This window comes from Oncorhynchus clarkii, chromosome 9 (assembly GCF_045791955.1).
Source record: "Oncorhynchus clarkii lewisi isolate Uvic-CL-2024 chromosome 9, UVic_Ocla_1.0, whole genome shotgun sequence".
In the NCBI taxonomy this organism is placed as follows: Eukaryota; Metazoa; Chordata; class Actinopteri; order Salmoniformes; family Salmonidae; genus Oncorhynchus; species Oncorhynchus clarkii.
In genome coordinates, this window is record NC_092155.1 from 8414188 (window position 1) to 8436493 (window position 22306).

The window sequence follows — 22306 nt, forward strand, 5'->3', positions numbered from 1 at the left end:
ATTAAATACCTCCCTAATTTGAAATTCGAGGAGAGAAAGAGAGAAAGAAAGAGGAGAAAGAGGAGAGAAAGAGGAGAGGAGAGAAAGAGAAAGAGAGGATAGAAAGAGGAGAGGAGAGAAAGAGAAAGAGAGGGGAGAAAGAGAAGGAGAGGATAGAAAGAGAAGGAGAGGAGAGAAAGAGAAGGAGAGGAGAGGAGAAAAAAAGGAGAGGAGAGAAAGAGAGAAAGAAAGAGAGGATAGAAAGAGAAGGAGAGGAGAGAAAGAGAAAGAGAGGAGAGAAAGGAGAGGAGAGGAGAAAAAGAGAGGAGAAAGAGAGGAGAGAAAGAGAGAAGAGTTGAATTCCTAACCATTGGCTACACTGGTGGAAATGGTTCAACTGTGAGACTTTCGATACCGACAGAATAAGAGCAAATCTTCGATCCTAATTACTGGTCTGCAGCAAGAATATATGTCGACCTGGAATGCGAAGACCGACAACCGCCGAAACATCTATTCTATAAGAACATTTCTGGATGGGACTCTGAAGTATCCATTCTAACCACGAAAGACTCCAGGGACACAAAGATAAGTTCAGATGAACTTTCCAACAGAAAGACGGACGATTCCAACAGAGATCATAACGACACACTGAGCGTAAATATATATATTGATTGCAATTGTTCCCGAATGAGTGAGCGTTCATGTGCAAATGATTAGCATTTCAATCAATATAATTATCAACTGTGTAGTGACTCTTGTCTTTCCCGGCCTTCTCAGTCCACACCCCCTTCTCAGTCCACACCCCCTTCTCAGTCCACACCCCCTTCTCAGTCCACACCCCCTTCTCAGTCGACACCCTTATCATTTCCTTGTAACCATATATATTGTTGTTTGTTTATTACATTTCTGTGATTATTTAGTTAGTTCGTAAATAAATGATTAAGACGACTGATGTATGGATGATTCATGGCAAAGACTGGGTTCGTGCAGATAACCAACATCTTTCGACGTTTGGAATGAGACTAATGTGAGGTAAAGAATTATTCATTAATTAGAAGACTAATTGGTCAGATATTAAAATATCTGAAAAGTTATATTAGGAAAATTATAACTTTGTAATCTGAATATTTTCCTTGGTGTCCCGACCCCCTGGTTAATTGCATTTACATGATTAGTTTAATCACGTAATAATAATTACAGAGAATTGATTTGATAAAATAAGTCTTCACTTTAATGATGCCAAAGACACGACAAGAGGAGGAGAGATATGAGAGAGGAGAGGGAGAGAGATGAGAGAGGAGAGGGAGAGAGATGAGAGAGGAGAGGGAGAGAGATGAGAGAGGAGAGGGAGAGAGATGAGAGAGGAGAGAAAGAGGGAGAGAGAGGAGAGAAAGAGAGAGAGGAGGGAGGAGAGAAAGAGAGAGAGAGAGGAGAGAAAGAAAGAAGAGATGAGATATGAGAGAGGAGAGGGAGAGAGATGAGAGAGGAGAGAAAGAGGGAGAGAGAGGAGAGAAAGAGAGAGAGGAGGGAGGAGAGAAAGAGAGAGAGAGAGGAGAGAAAGAGGGAGATGGAGATGTGAGAGAGGAGAGAAAGAGGGAGAGAGATGAGAGAAATGAGAGAGATGAGAGAGGAGCAGTACTCACCAAATTGAACCATCCTGCTGATCTCTTCCTGGAAACGTTGGACCAGGACAGACAGCGATGTATAGATGGGCCCTGTTCCCAGGTCAGAGTTCACCGACACCCCAGACCAGTCTCTGATTGGTGGAGGGGTGCAGAGTGCAGGGTAGGTCTGAGGGTGGGGGCGGAGCAAAGAGTGTAAGTTTTTCATTGAGTGGAAATAGCTGTTCCAGGCTGACTACATTGCAGATTCATGCCAGGTGTTAAACATATAATCAAACCACATCATATGATACTGCAGTAGATGACATGGTGATTATATGATACTGCAGTAGATGACGTGGTGATTATATGATACTGCAGTAGATGACGTGGTGATTATATGATACTGCAGTAGATGACGTGGTGATTATATGATACTGCAGTAGATGACATGGTGATTATATGATACTGCAGTAGATAACGTGGTGATTATATGATACTGCAGTAGATGACGTGGTGATTATATGATACTTCAGTAGATAACGTGGTGATTATATGATACTGCAGTAGATGACATGGTGATTATATGATACTGCAGTAGATGACATGGTGATTATATGATACTGCAGTAGATGACGTGGTGATTATATGATACTGCAGTAGATGACGTGGTGATTATATGATACTGCAGTAGATGACATGGTGATTATATGATACTGCAGTAGATGACATGGTGATTATATGATACTGCAGTGGATGACATGGTGATTATATGATACTGCAGTAGATAACGTGGTGATTATATGATACTGCAGTAGATGACGTGGTGATTATATGATACTGCAGTAGATGACATGGTGATTATATGATACTGCAGTAGATGACGTGGTGATTATATGATACTGCAGTAGATGACGTGGTGATTATATGATACTGCAGTAGATGACGTGGTGATTATATGATACTGCAGTAGATGACGTGGTGATTATATGATACTGCAGTAGATGACGTGGTGATTATATGATACTGCAGTAGATGACGTGGTGATTATATGATACTGCAGTAGATGACGTGGTGATTATATGATACTGCAGTAGATGACATGGTGATTATATGATACTGCAGTAGATGACATGGTGATTATAGGATACTGCAGTAGATGACATGGTGATTATATGATACTGCAGTAGATGACGTGGTGATTATATGATACTGCAGTAGGTGACGTGGTGATTATATGATACTGCAGTAGATGACGTGGTGATTATATGATACTGCAGTAGATGACGTGGTGATTATATGATACTGCAGTAGATGACATGGTGATTATATGATACTGCAGTAGATGACATGGTGATTATATGATACTGCAGTAGATGACATGATGATTATATGATACTGCAGTAGATGACATGGTGATTATATGATACTGCAGTAGATGACATGGTGATTATATGATACTGCAGTAGATGACGTGGTGATTATATGATACTGCAGTAGATGACATGGTGATTATATGATACTGCAGTAGATGACGTGGTGATTATATGATACTGCAGTAGATGACATGGTGATTATATGATACTGCAGTAGATGACGTGGTGATTATATGATACTGCAGTGGATGACGTGGTGATTATATGATACTGCAGTAGATGACGTGGTGATTATATGATACTGCAGTAGATGACATGGTGATTATATGATACTGCAGTAGATGACATGGTGATTATATGATACTGCAGTAGATGACGTGGTGATTATATGATACTGCAGTAGATGACATGGTGATTATATGATACTGCAGTAGATGACATGGTGATTATATGATACTGCAGTAGATGACGTGGTGATTATATGATACTGCAGTGGATGACATGGTGATTATATGATACTGCAGTAGATGACGTGGTGATTATATGATACTGCAGTAGATGACGTGGTGATTATATGATACTGCAGTAGATGACGTGGTGATTATATGATACTGCAGTAGATGACGTGGTGATTATATGATACTGCAGTAGATGACGTGGTGATTATATGATACTGCAGTAGATGACGTGGTGATTATATGATACTGCAGTAGATGACGTGGTGATTATATGATACTGCAGTAGATTACATGGTGATGTAACCGTTGATTGATGTAATACAACATCCATAATGTAGTCTGGAATTCGACAATCTTGTTCATTAAACATGTATTCGTTTCCCTCCCCCCTCCATCCTCTCACCTTTTTACAATGAACGTAGTCGTCTGATTGTGCCAGCTGGGAGAGGGCGTGGCTTCTCTTCCTGAGCTCATTCACTTCCTGTTCTAGCTGACGAATCACATCGTCCGCCTGGTGCTCTGCCAACCGCCTACTAATCTCAATCACCTCCATGAGCTCAGCCTGCGACCTCTCAACCGCGCACACCAACGCACTGAACACACACATCACGCCTGCCGTCTCACGTTCCACTGAAAGCTGGGGAAGGGAGTGAGAGCGTGTGTTAGTTTTAGGGCTCTATTTTTAACAAACCTAGCGCATTGGTCAACCTGTTTGCGGTCTACGTTGTTCTCAGTAATTGTATGGCTTCCGTGATGAAATATAAACATAGCTATCTCACTGATATAGGGGCTAGGACTACTGTAAACTGCATTTTGGCTATCTCACTGATATAGGGGCTAGGACTACTGTAAACTGCATTTTGGCTATCTCACTGATATAGGGACTAGGACTACTGTAAACTGCATTTTGGCTATCTCACTTATATAGGGGCTAGGACTACTGTAAACTGCATTATAGCTGTCTCACTGATATAGGGTGTCTAGGACTACTGTAAACTGCATTATAGCTGTCTCTCTGATATAGGGTGTCTAGGACTACTGTAAACTGCATTTTGGCTGTCTCACTGATATAGGGTGTCTAGGACTACTGTAAACTGCATTATGGCTGTCTCACTGATATAGGGACTAGGACTACTGTAAACTGCATTATGGCTGTCTCACTGATATAGGGTGTCTAGGACTACTGTAAACTGCATTATGGCTGTCTCACTGATATAGGGACTAGGACTACTGTAAACTGCATTATAGCTGTCTCACTGATATAGGGACTAGGACTACTGTAAACTGCATTATGGCTGTCTCACTGATATAGGGACTAGGACTACTGTAAACTGCATTATAGCTGTCTCACTGATATAGGGACTAGGACTACTGTAAACTGCATTATAGCTGTCTCACTGATATAGGGACTAGGACTACTGTAAACTGCATTATGTCTGTCTCACTGATATAGGGTGTCTAGGACTACTGTAAACTGCATTATGGCTGTCTCACTGATATAGGGGCTAAGACTACTGTAAACTGCTTTATGGCTGTCTCACTGATATAGGGACTAGGACTACTGTAAACTGCATTATAGCTGTCTCACTGATATAGGGGCTAAGACTACTGTAAACTGCATTATGGCTGTCTCACTGATATAGGGACTAGGACTACTGTAAACTGCATTATAGCTGTCTCACTGATATAGGGACTAGGACTACTGTAAACTGCATTTTGGCTATCTCACTGATATAGGGGCTAGGACTACTGTAAACTGCATTATGGCTGTCTCACTGATATAGGGACTAGGACTACTGTAAACTGCATTATAGCTGTCTCACTGATATAGGGACTAGGACTACTGTAAACTGCATTATAGCTGTCTCACTGATATAGGGACTAGGACTACTGTAAACTGCATTATGGCTGTCTCACTGATATAGGGTGTCTAGGACTACTGTAAACTGCATTATGGCTGTCTCACTGATATAGGGGCTAAGACTACTGTAAACTGCATTATGGCTGTCTCACTGATATAGGGACTAGGACTACTGTAAACTGCATTATAGCTCTCTCACTGATATAGGGGCTAAGACTACTGTAAACTGCATTATGGCTGTCTCACTGATATAGGGACTAGGACTACTGTAAACTGCATTATAGCTGTCTCACTGATATAGGGACTAGGACTACTGTAAACTGCATTTTGGCTATCTCACTGATATAGGGGCTAGGACTACTGTAAACTGCATTATAGCTGTCTCACTGATATAGGGTGTCTAGGACTACTGTAAACTGCATTATAGCTGTCTCACTGATATAGGGTGTCTAGGACTACTGTAAACTGCATTATGGCTGTCTCACTGATATAGGGTGTCTAGGACTACTGTAAACTGCATTATGGCTGTCTCACTGATATAGGGACTAGGACTACTGTAAACTGCATTATGGCTGTCTCACTGATATAGGGTGTCTAGGACTACTGTAAACTGCATTATGGCTGTCTCACTGATATAGGGGCTAAGACTACTGTAAACTGCATTATGGCTGTCTCACTGATATAGGGACTAGGACTACTGTAAACTGCATTATGGCTGTCTCACTGATATAGGGTGTCTAGGACTACTGTAAACTGCATTATGGCTGTCTCACTGATATAGGGGCTAAGACTACTGTAAACTGCATTATGGCTGTCTCACTGATATTGGGACTAGGACTACTGTAAACTGCATTATAGCTGTCTCACTGATATAGGGACTAGGACTACTGTAAACTGCATTATAGCTGTCTCACTGATATAGGGACTAGGACTACTGTAAACTGCATTATGGCTGAGCGTGGACACGCCAAACGTTGTCAATAAGCAAGATTACATTCACTGAGAAGAGAGGGAATAATCCGGATCAAATTGTAAACAAAACAAAGCAAATGGTTATATCTAAATACGTACTAATAAATGAATAATAAATAAATGACAGGCTCTATAATTTCTTCCCGTGGGCATATAAGTTTTGTTTTACGTACATTCAAACTTTTTACAGTAGCTGGAGAATGATCCGATAGGAAGAGACCGGGAGAATGATCCGATAGGAAGAGACCGAGAGAATGATCCGATAGGAAGAGACCGGGAGAATGATCCAATAGGAAGAGACCGGGAGAATGATCCGATAGGAAGAGACCGGGAGAATGATCCGATAGGAAGAGACCGGGAGAATGATCCGATAGGAAGAGACCGGGAGAATGATCCGATAGGAAGAGACCGGGAGAATGATCCGATAGGAAGAGACCGGGAGAATGATCCGATAGGAAGAGACCGGGAGAATGATCCTATAGGAAGAGACCGGGAGAATGATCCTATAGGAAGAGACCGGGAGAATGATCCGATAGGAAGAGACCGGGAGAATGATCCGATAGGAAGAGACCGGGAGAATGATCCGATAGGAAGAGACCGGGAGAATGATCCGATAGGAAGAGACCGGGAGAATGATCCGATAGGAAGAGACCGGGAGAATGATCCGATAGGAAGAGACCGGGAGAATGATCCGATAGGAAGAGACCGGGAGAATGATCCGATAGGAAGAGACCGGGAGAATGATCCTATAGGAAGAGACCGGGAGAATGATCCGATAGGAAGAGACCGGGAGAATGATCCTATAGGAAGAGACCGGGAGAATGATCCGATAGGAAGAGACCGGGAGAATGATCCGATAGGAAGAGACCGGGAGAATGATCCGATAGGAAGAGACCGGGAGAATGATCCTATAGGAAGAGACCGGGAGAATGATCCGATAGGAAGAGACCGGGAGAATGATCCTATAGGAAGAGACCGGGAGAATGATCCGATAGGAAGAGACCGGGAGAATGATCCGATAGGAAGAGACCGGGAGAATGATCCGATAGGAAGAGACCGGGAGAATGTCAACTCACTATTATACTGCTCCCCAATTTATTGTTAAAAAATGTTTTAAAAACGAAAAAAAAAATATATATGTATATATACAAAAATTAAAGATGGCTTGTTTTTTGTTAAATTTTATTAAAACCAAACTTTAAAATTATTTTATGGGGAGAATGTCTGCATACAATACAACTGCTGGAGAAGTGTGAATGCGATCTGTAAAATGGGAAATGTAATGATATCATAAAATCTCCATGATAAAAAAAGACACAACGCACGGTAAGGGTAGCCTGTGGTAAGGGTAGCCTAGGGTAAGGGTAGTAAGGGTAGCCTAGGGTAAGGGTAGCCTAGGGTAAGGGTAGCCACGGTTAAGGGTAGCCACGGGTAAGGGTAGCCTACGGAGGGCTAGGTTGTTGTTGTTGTTGTTTTTTTATGAAACGTAAAACACTTTTTTCAACTTTTTTTTTTTACAGGAAAATAACTTCTAAATACGAGGTTCACCGGTATTCACCAAGGTTCTCATCTCTTGTTTTATGATGGACACTTGTAGCCTACAGCTTCTTCGGGAAGTATTCAGACCCCTTCCCTTTTTCCACATTTTGTTACGTTACAGCCTTATTCTAAAAATGGATTAAATTATATAACACCTTACCTTATATATTTTTCCTTGTCAATCTACACACAATACCCAATAATGACAAAGCGAAAACAGATGTGTTAAATTTTTAAACACAAATACCTTATATATTTAAGTATTCAGACCCTTTGCTATGAGACTCGAAATTGAACTCAGGTGCATCCTGTTTCCATTGATCTTCCTTGAGATGTTTCTACAACTTGACTGGAGTCCACTTGTGGTAAATTCAATTGATTGGATATGATTTGGAAAGGCACACACCTGTCTATATAATGTCCCACTGTTGACAGTGCATGTCAAAGCAAAAACGAAGCAATGAGGTTGAAGGAACCGTCTGTAGAGCTCAGAGACAGGACTGTGTCGAGGCACAGATCTGGGGAAGGGTACCAAAACATTTCTGCAGCATTGAAGATCCCAAAGAACAAAGTGGCCTCCATCATTATTTTTTTATTTTTTATTTAACCTTTATTTAACTAGGCAAGTCAGTTAAGAACAATAAATGGAAGAAGTTTGGAACCACCAACACTCTTCCTAGAGCTGGCCGCCTGGCCAAACTGAGCAATCAGGGAAGAAGGGCCTTGGTCAGGGAGGTGACGAAGAACCCGATGGTCACAATGACAGAGCTCCCGAGTTCCTCTGTGGAGATGGAAGAACCTTCCAGAAGGACAACCAACTCTGCAGCACTCCACCAATCAGGTATTTATGGTAGAGTGGCCAGATGGAAGCCACTCCTCAGTAAAAGGCACATGACAGCCCGCTTAGAGTTTGCCAGAAAGACATCTAAAGGACTCTCAGACCATGAGAAACAAGGTTCTCTGTTCTGATGAAACTACGATTGAACTCTTTGGCCTGAATGCCAAGCGTCACTTCTGGAGGAAACCTGGCACCATCCCTACGGTGAAGCATGGTGGTGGCAGCATCATGCTGTGGGGAGGTTTTCTGCGGCAGGGACTGGGAGACTAGTCAGGATCGAGGGAAAGATGAACAGAGAGATCCTTGATGAAAACCTGCTCCAGAGCACTGGGGTGAAGGTTCACCTTCCAACAGGAAAACGACCCTAAGCACACATTCAGGACAACGCAGGCGTGGCTTCGGGACAAGTCTCTGAATGCCCTTGAGATGCCCAGCCAGAGCCCGGACTTGAACCCGATTGAACATCTCTGGAGAGACCTGAAAAATCGCTGTGCAGTGACGCTCCCTATTCAACCTGACAGAGCTTGAGTGGATCTGCAGAGAAGAATGGGAGAAACTCCCCAAATACAGGTGTGCCAAGCTTGTAGCGTCATACTCAAGAAGACTCGAGGCTGTAATCACTGCCAAAGATGCTTCAGCAAAGTACTGAGTAAAGGGTCTGAATACTTATATAAATGGGATATTTCAGTTAAAAAAACAGTTTTTGCTTTGTCATTATGGGGTATTGTGATGTAGCCTAGTGGTTAAAGCGTAGGACTAGTAACCAAAAGGTTGCTAGATCAAATCCTGAGCTGACAAGGTACAAATCTGTCGTTCTGCCCCTGAACAAGGCAGTTAACCCACTGTTCTTAGGCCGTCATTGAAAATAAGATTTGTTTTCTTAACTGACTTGCCTAGTTAAATAACATAAAAAATTATGGGGTATTGTGATGTCATTACGGGGTATTGTGATGTCATTATGGGGTATTGTGATGTCATTACGGGGTATTGTGATGTCATTATGGGGTATTGTGATGTCATTATGGGGTATTGTGTGTAGATTGATGAAGGGAAAAAACTATTTAACCCAGTTTAGAATAAGGCTGTAATGTAACAAAATGTGTAAAAAGTCAAGGGGTCTGAATACTTTCCCGAATGCACTGGTTTTATTCACGTCCGAAGCATGGCTACAATAATGTAGGTCTGTCTACAATAAATATATTAAATAGATCACTGTTTTGCCCCTCTCAAACTCTCTATTTTAATGAAGCTTTGGTGAATAAGATTGATTTCCAAGCGGTCTCACGAGTCAAACACTTGATCAACGGTCTTGACGACTTGATTACATTGAAAAACAGCCTTCTTTAAGAGGCTTGTTGTTGAGGTCAAATAAAACTAAATGGGGGGGGGCATCACTGTTTTATGTTTCTCAAGTATACATGCGACAAAAGCACATTACTGTTGTTCCATTTGGGCGGTGTCAAACCATGACCGTTACCGCTAAAACTAGCTTTTGGTTGATCTTAAATATTCCTACCAGACTGAAATTAGCACTTTGGATAAACATTTTAAGGACGCGTATCAAATATTTCCAGCCCTCCCATCTGAGCGCAGGGCTGATGTTAGAATAGTGCGTTGGGCTGGAAAACGTTTGTTTTTACGTGACAAAATGGGAAACTAAAGTGTCGTTTGACAGAGAGCCACCTTAACGCCGAAAAGAGAGCCCCTAGAGAGAGTTGAGGGTAAACGTTCAGGGTTAAGTTACATTGTTTAAGGTATGTGCTGTAGTAACCCATCTCCAGGGTTAAGGGTTAGGGGCTAAAAGTCAACGTCCATCCCCAGGGTTAAGGGTTAGGGGCTAAAGGTCAACGTCCATCCCCAGGGTTAAGGGTCAGGGGTTAAAGGTCACCTGTAGTTGAGCCAGTGATGACCTTATCTCCTCCATCTTCCTCTGTCTCTGTAGAATCAGCTGATGGATGTCTGCCTCAGACATATGTAGCTGGGTCTGGTACACACACACACACACACACACACACACACACACACACACACACACACACACACACACACACACACACACACACACACATAGAGGCGAGAGGAGGAGAAACAATGCTTGAATACATCTACAAACCTGGATACCTGGTACCATCTATAACACCTTACCTCTGATTAGACAGACACCTTCTACATGAACGGTACCATCTATAACACCTTACCTCTGATTAGACAGACACCTTCTACATGACCAGGTATCATCTATAACACCTTACCTCTGATTAGACAGACACCTTCTACATGACCAGGTACCATCTATAACACCTTACCTCTGATTAGACAGACACCTTCTACATGACCAGGTACCATCTATAACACCTTACCTCTGATTAGACAGACACCTTCTACATGACCAGGTACCATCTATAACACCTTACCTCTGATTAGACAGACACCTTCTACATGACCAGGTACCATCTATAACACCTTACCTCTGATTAGACAGACACCTTCTACATGACCAGGTACCATCTATAACACCTTACCTCTGATTAGACAGACACCTTCTACATGACCAGGTACCATCTATAACACCTTACCTCTGATTAGACAGACACCTTCTACATGACCAGGTACCATCTATAACACCTTACCTCTGATTAGACAGACACCTGGATACCTGGTACCATCTATAACACCTTACCTCTGATTAGACAGACACCTTCTACATGACCAGGTACCATCTATAACACCTTACCTCTGATTAGACAGACACCTTCTACATGACCAGGTACCATCTATAACACCTTACCTCTGATTAGACAGACACCTTCTACATGACCAGGTACCATCTATAACACCTTACCTCTGATTAGACAGACACCTTCTACATGACCAGGTACCATCTATAACACCTTACCTCTGATTAGACAGACACCTTCTACATGACCTGGTACCATCTATAACACCTTACCTCTGATTAGACAGACACCTTCTACATGACCAGGTACCATCTATAACACCTTACCTCTGATTAGACAGACACCTTCTACATGACCAGGTACCATCTATAACACCTTACCTCTGATTAGACAGACACCTTCTACATGACCAGGTACCATCTATAACACCTTACCTCTGATTAGACAGACACCTTCTACATGACCAGGTACCATCTATAACACCTTACCTCTGATTAGACAGACACCTTCTACATGACCAGGTACCATCTATAACACCTTACCTCTGATTAGACAGACACCTTCTACATGACCAGGTACCATCTATAACACCTTACCTCTGATTAGACAGACACCTTCTACATGACCAGGTACCATCTATAACACCTTACCTCTGATTAGACAGACACCTGGATACCTGGTACCATCTATAACACCTTACCTCTGATTAGACAGACACCTTCTACATGACCAGGTACCATCTATAACACCTTACCTCTGATTAGACAGACACCTGGATACCTGGTACCATCTATAACACCTTACCTCTGATTAGACAGACACCTTCTACATGACCAGGTACCATCTATAACACCTTACCTCTGATTAGACAGACACCTGGATACCTGGTACCATCTATAACACCTTACCTCTGATTAGACAGACACCTGGATACCTGGTACCATCTATAACACCTTACCTCTGATTAGACAGACACCTTCTACATGACCAGGTACCATCTATAACACCTTACCTCTGATTAGACAGACACCTTCTACATGACCAGGTACCATCTATAACACCTTACCTCTGATTAGACAGACACCTTCTACATGACCAGGTACCATCTATAACACCTTACCTCTGATTAGACAGACACCTTCTACATGACCAGGTACCATCTATAACACCTTACCTCTGATTAGACAGACACCTTCTACATGACCAGGTACCATCTATAACACCTTACCTCTGATTAGACAGACACCTTCTACATGACCTGGTACCATCTATAACACCTTACCTCTGATTAGACAGACACCTTCTACATGACCTGGTACCATCTATAACACCTTACCTCTGATTAGACAGACACCTTCTACATGACCAGGTACCATCTATAACACCTTACCTCTGATTAGACAGACACCTTCTACATGACCAGGTACCATCTATAACACCTTACCTCTGATTAGACAGACACCTTCTACATGACCAGGTACCATCTATAACACCTTACCTCTGATTAGACAGACACCTTCTACATGACCAGGTACCATCTATAACACCTTACCTCTGATTAGACAGACACCTTCTACATGACCAGGTACCATCTATAACACCTTACCTCTGATTAGACAGACACCTTCTACATGACCAGGTACCATCTATAACACCTTACCTCTGATTAGACAGACACCTTCTACATGACCAGGTACCATCTATAACACCTTACCTCTGATTAGACAGACACCTTCTACATGACCAGGTACCATCTATAACACCTTACCTCTGATTAGACAGACACCTTCTACATGACCAGGTACCATCTATAACACCTTACCTCTGATTAGACAGACACCTTCTACATGACCAGGTACCATCTATAACACCTTACCTCTGATTAGACAGACACCTTCTACATGACCAGGTACCATCTATAACACCTTACCTCTGATTAGACAGACACCTTCTACATGACCAGGTACCATCTATAACACCTTACCTCTGATTAGACAGACACCTTCTACATGACCAGGTACCATCTATAACACCTTACCTCTGATTAGACAGACACCTGGATACCTGGTACCATCTATAACACCTTACCTCTGATTAGACAGACACCTTCTACATGACCAGGTACCATCTATAACACCTTACCTCTGATTAGACAGACACCTTCTACATGACCAGGTACCATCTATAACACCTTACCTCTGATTAGACAGACACCTTCTACATGACCAGGTACCATCTATAACACCTTACCTCTGATTAGACAGACACCTTCTACATGACCAGGTACCATCTATAACACCTTACCTCTGATTAGACAGACACCTTCTACATGACCAGGTACCATCTATAACACCTTACCTCTGATTAGACAGACACCTTCTACATGACCAGGTACCATCTATAACACCTTACCTCTGATTAGACAGACACCTTCTACATGACCAGGTACCATCTATAACACCTTACCTCTGATTAGACAGACACCTTCTACATGACCAGGTACCATCTATAACACCTTACCTCTGATTAGACAGACACCTTCTACATGACCAGGTACCATCTATAACACCTTACCTCTGATTAGACAGACACCTTCTACATGACCAGGTACCATCTATAACACCTTACCTCTGATTAGACAGACACCTTCTACATGACCAGGTACCATCTATAACACCTTACCTCTGATTAGACAGACACCTTCTACATGACCAGGTACCATCTATAACACCTTACCTCTGATTAGACAGACACCTTCTACATGACCAGGTACCATCTATAACACCTTACCTCTGATTAGACAGACACCTTCTACATGACCAGGTACCATCTATAACACCTTACCTCTGATTAGACAGACACCTTCTACATGACCAGGTACCATCTATAACACCTTACCTCTGATTAGACAGACACCTTCTACATGACCAGGTACCATCTATAACACCTTACCTCTGATTAGACAGACACCTTCTACATGACCAGGTACCATCTATAACACCTTACCTCTGATTAGACAGACACCTTCTACATGACCAGGTACCATCTATAACACCTTACCTCTGATTAGACAGACACCTTCTACATGACCAGGTACCATCTATAACACCTTACCTCTGATTAGACAGACACCTTCTACATGACCAGGTACCATCTATAACACCTTACCTCTGATTAGACAGACACCTTCTACATGACCAGGTACCATCTATAACACCTTACCTCTGATTAGACAGACACCTTCTACATGACCAGGTACCATCTATAACACCTTACCTCTGATTAGACAGACACCTTCTACATGACCAGGTACCATCTATAACACCTTACCTCTGATTAGACAGACACCTTCTACATGACCAGGTACCATCTATAACACCTTACCTCTGATTAGACAGACACCTTCTACATGACCAGGTACCATCTATAACACCTTACCTCTGATTAGACAGACACCTTCTACATGACCAGGTACCATCTATAACACCTTACCTCTGATTAGACAGACACCTTCTACAGACACCTTCTACATGACCAGGTACCATCTATAACACCTTACCTCTGATTAGACAGACACCTTCTACATGACCAGGTACCATCTATAACACCTTACCTCTGATTAGACAGACACCTTCTACATGACCAGGTACCATCTATAACACCTTACCTCTGATTAGACAGACACCTTCTACATGACCAGGTACCATCTATAACACCTTACCTCTGATTAGACAGACACCTTCTACATGACCAGGTACCATCTATAACACCTTACCTCTGATTAGACAGACACCTTCTACATGACCAGGTACCATCTATAACACCTTACCTCTGATTAGACAGACACCTTCTACATGACCAGGTACCATCTATAACACCTTACCTCTGATTAGACAGACACCTTCTACATGACCAGGTACCATCTATAACACCTTACCTCTGATTAGACAGACACCTTCTACATGACCAGGTACCATCTATAACACCTTACCTCTGATTAGACAGACACCTTCTACATGACCAGGTACCATCTATAACACCTTACCTCTGATTAGACAGACACCTTCTACATGACCAGGTACCATCTATAACACCTTACCTCTGATTAGACAGACACCTTCTACATGACCAGGTACCATCTATAACACCTTACCTCTGATTAGACAGACACCTTCTACATGACCAGGTACCATCTATAACACCTTACCTCTGATTAGACAGACACCTTCTACATGACCAGGTACCATCTATAACACCTTACCTCTGATTAGACAGACACCTTCTACATGACCAGGTACCATCTATAACACCTTACCTCTGATTAGACAGACACCTTCTACATGACCAGGTACCATCTATAACACCTTACCTCTGATTAGACAGACACCTTCTACATGACCAGGTACCATCTATAACACCTTACCTCTGATTAGACAGACACCTTCTACATGACCAGGTACCATCTATAACACCTTACCTCTGATTAGACAGACACCTTCTACATGACCTGGTACCATCTATAACACCTTACCTCTGATTAGACAGACACCTTCTACATGACCAGGTACCATCTATAACACCTTACCTCTGATTAGACAGACACCTGGATACCTGGTACCATCTATAACACCTTACCTCTGATTAGACAGACACCTTCTACATGACCAGGTACCATCTATAACACCTTACCTCTGATTAGACAGACACCTGGATACCTGGTACCATCTATAACACCTTACCTCTGATTAGACAGACACCTAGATACCTGGTACCATCTATAACACCTTACCTCTGATTAGACAGACACCTGGATACCTGGTACCATCTATAACACCTTACCTCTGATTAGACAGACACCTGGATACCTGGTACCATCTATAACACCTTACCTCTGATTAGACAGACACCTGGATACCTGGTACCATCTATAACACCTTACCTCTGATTAGACAGACACCTTCTACATGACCAGGTACCATCTATAACACCTTACCTCTGATTAGACAGACACCTTCTACATGACCAGGTACCATCTATAACACCTTACCTCTGATTAGACAGACACCTTCTACATGACCAGGTACCATCTATAACACCTTACCTCTGATTAGACAGACACCTTCTACATGACCAGGTACCATCTATAACACCTTACCTCTGATTAGACAGACACCTTCTACATGACCAGGTACCATCTATAACACCTTACCTCTGATTAGACAGACACCTTCTACATGACCAGGTACCATCTATAACACCTTACCTCTGATTAGACAGACACCTTCTACATGACCAGGTACCATCTATAACACCTTACCTCTGATTAGACAGACACCTTCTACATGACCAGGTACCATCTATAACACCTTACCTCTGATTAGACAGACACCTTCTACATGACCAGGTACCATCTATAACACCTTACCTCTGATTAGACAGACACCTTCTACATGACCAGGTACCATCTATAACACCTTACCTCTGATTAGACAGACACCTTCTACATGACCTGGTACCATCTATAACACCTTACCTCTGATTAGACAGACACCTTCTACATGACCAGGTACCATCTATAACACCTTACCTCTGATTAGACAGACACCTTCTACATGACCAGGTACCATCTATAACACCTTACCTCTGATTAGACAGACACCTTCTACATGACCAGGTACCATCTATAACACCTTACCTCTGATTAGACAGACACCTTCTACATGACCAGGTACCATCTATAACACCTTACCTCTGATTAGACAGACACCTGGATACCTACATGGTACCATCTATAACACCTTACCTCTGATTAGACAGACACCTGGATACCTGGTACCATCTATAACACCTTACCTCTGATTAGACAGACACCTTCTACATGACCAGGTACCATCTATAACACCTTACCTCTGATTAGACAGACACCTTCTACATGACCAGGTACCATCTATAACACCTTACCTCTGATTAGACAGACACCTTCTACATGACCAGGTACCATCTATAACACCTTACCTCTGATTAGACAGACACCTTCTACATGACCAGGTACCATCTATAACACCTTACCTCTGATTAGACAGACACCTTCTACATGACCAGGTACCATCTATAACACCTTACCTCTGATTAGACAGACACCTTCTACATGACCAGGTACCATCTATAACACCTTACCTCTGATTAGACAGACACCTTCTACATGACCAGGTACCATCTATAACACCTTACCTCTGATTAGACAGACACCTTCTACATGACCTGGTACCATCTATAACACCTTACCTCTGATTAGACAGACACCTTCTACATGACCTGGTACCATCTATAACACCTTACCTCTGATTAGACAGACACCTTCTACATGACCAGGTACCATCTATAACACCTTACCTCTGATTAGACAGACACCTTCTACATGACCAGGTACCATCTATAACACCTTACCTCTGATTAGACAGACACCTTCTACATGACCAGGTACCATCTATAACACCTTACCTCTGATTAGACAGACACCTGGATACCTGGTACCATCTATAACACCTTACCTCTGATTAGACAGACACCAGAACATGGATCAGGTAAAACCTCACCTCTTTGAAAGTTCTCTCTCTCCCTATCTACCTCTATATCTATCTCTCTCTCCCTATGTACCTCTATATCTATCTCTCTCTCTCCCTATCTACCTCTATATCTATCTCTCTCTCCCTATCTACCTCTATATCTATGTCTCTCTCCCTATCTACCTCTATATCTATCTCTCTCTCCCTATGTACCTCTATATCTATCTCTCTCTCCCTATCTACCTCTATATCTATCTCTCTCTCCCTATCTACCTCTATATCTATGTCTCTCTCTCCCTATCTACCTCTATATATATCTCTCTCTCCCTATGTACCTCTATATCTATCTCTCTCTCTCCCTATATACCTCTATATCTATCTCTCTCTCCCTATCTACCTCTATATCTATCTCTCTCTCCCTATCTACCTCTATATCTATCTCTCTCTCCCTATGTACCTCTATATATATCTCTCTCTCTCCCTATCTACCTCTATATCTATCTCTCACTCCCTATCTACCTCTATATCTATCTCTCTCTCCCTATGTACCTCTATATCTATCTCTCTCTCTCCCTATCTACCTCTATATATATCTCTCTCTCCCTATGTACCTCTATATCTATCCCTCTCTCTCCCTATATACCTCTATATCTATCTCTCTCTCCCTATCTACCTCTATATCTATGTCTCTCTCCCTATCTACCTCTATATCTATCTCTCTCTCCCTATGTACCTCTATATCTATCTCTCTCTCCCTATCTACCTCTATATCTATCTCTCTCTCCCTATCTACCTCTATATTATGTCTCTCTCCCTATCTACCTCTATATCTATCACTCTCTCTCTCCCTATCTACCTCTATATCTATCTCTCTCTCCCTCTCGACCTCTATATCTATCTCTCTCCCTCTCTACCTCTATATATATCTCTCTCCCTCTCCACCTCTATATCCTTCCTTCCCTCCCTCCCTCCCTACAACCCACCTTAGTGTCCATCCACTCCCTCTCTATGGTGCTGGGATCCTGATGGTCTCTGTCCTCTCCTCCTCCCCTTCCTCCTCCTCCTCCTCCTCCTCCTCCTCCTCCTAGATTAATAGAAACATACAGTACATAAATACAATAACGTACAGTATTATCAAGAACAGCACACCTCCATGCCGGGGGCTGGTCTAATGGTAGTGCCTGTAGTCCATATGTCTCTAGAGGCAGCTGTTCCATACCCTATTCCCCCACTCACTTTCTATGTAATATCTATCTATCTATCTATCTATCTATCTATCTATCTATCTATCTATCTATCTATCTATCTATCTATCTATCTATCTATCTATCTATCTATCTGTCTGTCTGTCTGTCTGTCTGTCTGTCTGTCTACCGTAAAATAATCTGTCTTTAAAACTAGAACATTCCCTAAAATATCTATATATTTTTAAGATACCTCACCTCCAGCCCCCAGGACACCTCTCCACGTCCCGCTGCCCAACCGAGACACCCCGGACATGGACTTGAACTGCTCTGTGATCTCCCTGAGGGTCCGGTTAATCTGGAGGTCCGGACGCTTCTTAAAGGTCTCTTTGCAGAGAGGACACTGGCAGAGCTGAGCACCGTCCCAGTGCCGACCTGGATCAGAGGACAGAATAGGGCTCAACATAGGGGGCATGTAAGGGTCATAGGTACCTGGGCAGGTCAGTAACATCCCTGCTTGCTCTAAGGCACACTGATGTGTGTACGGCAGGAAGCCTAGCGGTTGCTGGTTCGAATCCCCGAGCCGACTACGTGAAAAATCTGTCCCTAATTGCTCCCCTAATGATAATGTCGCCGAAGGAGATGGTTGCCTATTTACGGGCTCCTAAACTATTGTGTGTGTTTTTTTTTGTTGTTGCGTTATTTGTAACTTAGGAAGGACCTAAAAAGGGTCAAATACTCCAGCCACCTTAGTCATAGACTGTTCTCTCTGCTACCGCACAGCAAGCGGTACCGGAGCGCCAAGTCTAGGTCCAAAAGGATTCTTAACAGCTTCTACCCCCAAGCAATAAGACTCCTGAACAGCTAAACAAAATGGCTGCCCAGGCTAGTTGCATTGACCCCTTTCCTCATTTTGACACTGCTTCTATCTGTTTATTATCTGTGCATAGTCACGTTACCTCTCCCTACATGTACGTATTACCTCAATTACCTTGACTCACCGGTGCCCCCAAACATTTACTCTGTTTCCTCAGATACCCTCGTTATATATCTCAGCTACTGTTATTTAAATGTTGCTCTTTAATTATTTATTTTTTATTTATTGTTTATTTAGTAAACACTTTCTTAACACTTTTTCTTCTTAAAACTGCATTGTTGTTTAATAAAGGCTTGTAAGTCAGCATTTCACTGTAAGTTTCTTCTTAAAACTACATTGTTGTTTAAAATTAATAAAGGCTTGTAAGTAAGCATTTCACTGTAAGTTGTATTTGGTGCATGTGACGAATAACATTTGATTTGAAGTACAACTACCTACCAATGCAGGCCATGCAGAAGGAGTGTCCACATGGAGTGGAGGCGGGGTTTATGAAGATATCCAGACAGATGGAACACTGGAACTGGTCTTCAGACAGGAAGCTACGAGAGAATGGCATTCTGGGATTGGGGGGGGGGGGGGTAGTGTTAGGAAGAGAGAGAGGGAGAGGGAGGGAAAGAAGGGAGGATGGAGGAGGGTGAAGAGAGAGAGGAAGGGGGAGAGAAGAGAGAGTGTGTGTGAGTGAAGTGTGTTAGTGTTTGTGTGTAAAAGGCTCCACTCTGCATGTGACGTGTTGATGGATCAGGCAAAAACCCAGTTTTAACACACCTGCAGTAGACCGGCAGTCCTTGGTTCTGGCTGTCAGCTGCCCCACTCAGGGTGAACCTTCGCCGGGCTAGCGCTGCAGCCAGGCTTGGGGTGGGAAGCGAGGAGGCTACAGAGGAAGTTTGGGGTCGTTCAGCAGACATCGGGATAGGCACTCCTTGAATTAAATGTATTTGTGTAAAAAACAATTATACAACAAGATTGCCTGCATTGGATCTCAGAGGATAACTCTTAAAACATGAATTAAAACACATATTTGGTAAAAAAAAAAAAAAATATCTAACCCTGGGGTTCAGAGGTTTTTGGGGTCTTTACCCCCGACTTCGAGAACCGTCTTCGCATCTCAGTGAAGAGGTCGCCAGGTAGGCTTACAGGTCGTCCTGTTTGTCAAACGCTCCTCCTCCTCCTCCTAGATAAATAGATACATACCCCAATATAATACCACGCTGTAAAATCAAAGAGATCACACCTACGTGGCGTTTTACAGCATGCACAGAGAATGCACACACACACACACACACACACACACACACACACACACACACACACACACACACACACACACACACACACACACACACACACACACACACCTTTCTCACACATAATAACCTCCTGCTTACTTATCTTCTCTACCATCTCTCTATTTTTCACCTTCCCTATAGTCAGATGAACTTGTTAACCTGACTGACAGATTCTCACCCTACTTCCGTATAGTCAGATGAACTTGTTAACCTGACTGACAGATTCTCACTCTACTTCCCTATAGTCAGATGAACTTGTTAACCTGACTGACAGATTCTCACACTACTTCCCTATAGTCAGATGAACCTGACTGACAGATTCTTATTTTACTTCTATATAGTCAAGAGGAACTCGTTGATAACTTTTTCATGCCTCTGCGTGCAGTATGAAGGAAGTTAGAGGTACTTTCGTGAGACAATACCAACTAGCATTACTAACTGACTAGCATTACTAACTGACTAGCATTACTAACTGACAAGCATTACTAACTGACTAGCATTACTAACTGACTAGCATTACTAACTGACAAGCATTACTAACTATCTAGCATGACTAACTGACTATCATTACTAATGAACTAGCATTACTAATGAACTAGCATTACCGACTAAGTAGAATTACTAACTAAGTAGAATTACTAACAAACTAGCATTACTAACAAACTAGCATTACTAATGAAGTAGCATTACTAACTAAGTAGCATTACTAACTAACCTAGCATTACTAACTAAGTAGCATTACTAACTAACTAGCATTACTAAGTAGGATTACTAACTAACTAGCATTACTAACTAACTAGCAATACTAAGTAGAATTACTAACGAACTAGCATTACTAACTAAGTAGAATTACTAACTAACTAGCATTACTAAGTAGGATTACTAACTAACTAGCATTACTAAATAACTAGCATTACTAAGTAGCATTACTAACTAACTAGCATTACTAGCTGACTAGCATTACTAACTAAGTAGCATTACTAACTAACTAGCATTACTAACTGACTAGCATTACTAACTAACTAGCATTACTAACTGACTAGCATTACTAACTGACTAGTATTACTAACAGACTAGCATTACTAACTAAG

At 42.3% G+C, this 22306-nt stretch overlaps 1 protein-coding gene across 1 annotated transcript in view; it reads right to left on the reverse strand.

The window, feature by feature from the left end:
• LOC139417027 (E3 ubiquitin-protein ligase TRIM39) overlaps nucleotides 1-22306 on the reverse strand; it is a 37941-nt gene that overhangs the window by 11128 nt on the left and 4507 nt on the right. Inside the window, exons 2-9 of the mRNA XM_071166261.1 lie at nucleotides 20976-21100; nucleotides 20695-20848; nucleotides 20368-20486; nucleotides 19311-19487; nucleotides 18852-18943; nucleotides 10513-10608; nucleotides 3818-4051; nucleotides 1623-1770 (exon numbers count right to left, since the gene is read on the reverse strand). Coding sequence (XP_071022362.1) covers nucleotides 1623-1770; nucleotides 3818-4051; nucleotides 10513-10608; nucleotides 18852-18943; nucleotides 19311-19487; nucleotides 20368-20486; nucleotides 20695-20848; nucleotides 20976-21033 — 1078 coding nt within the window. The 5' untranslated portion in view covers nucleotides 21034-21100. The remainder of the gene's footprint in view (nucleotides 1-1622; nucleotides 1771-3817; nucleotides 4052-10512; nucleotides 10609-18851; nucleotides 18944-19310; nucleotides 19488-20367; nucleotides 20487-20694; nucleotides 20849-20975; nucleotides 21101-22306) is intronic.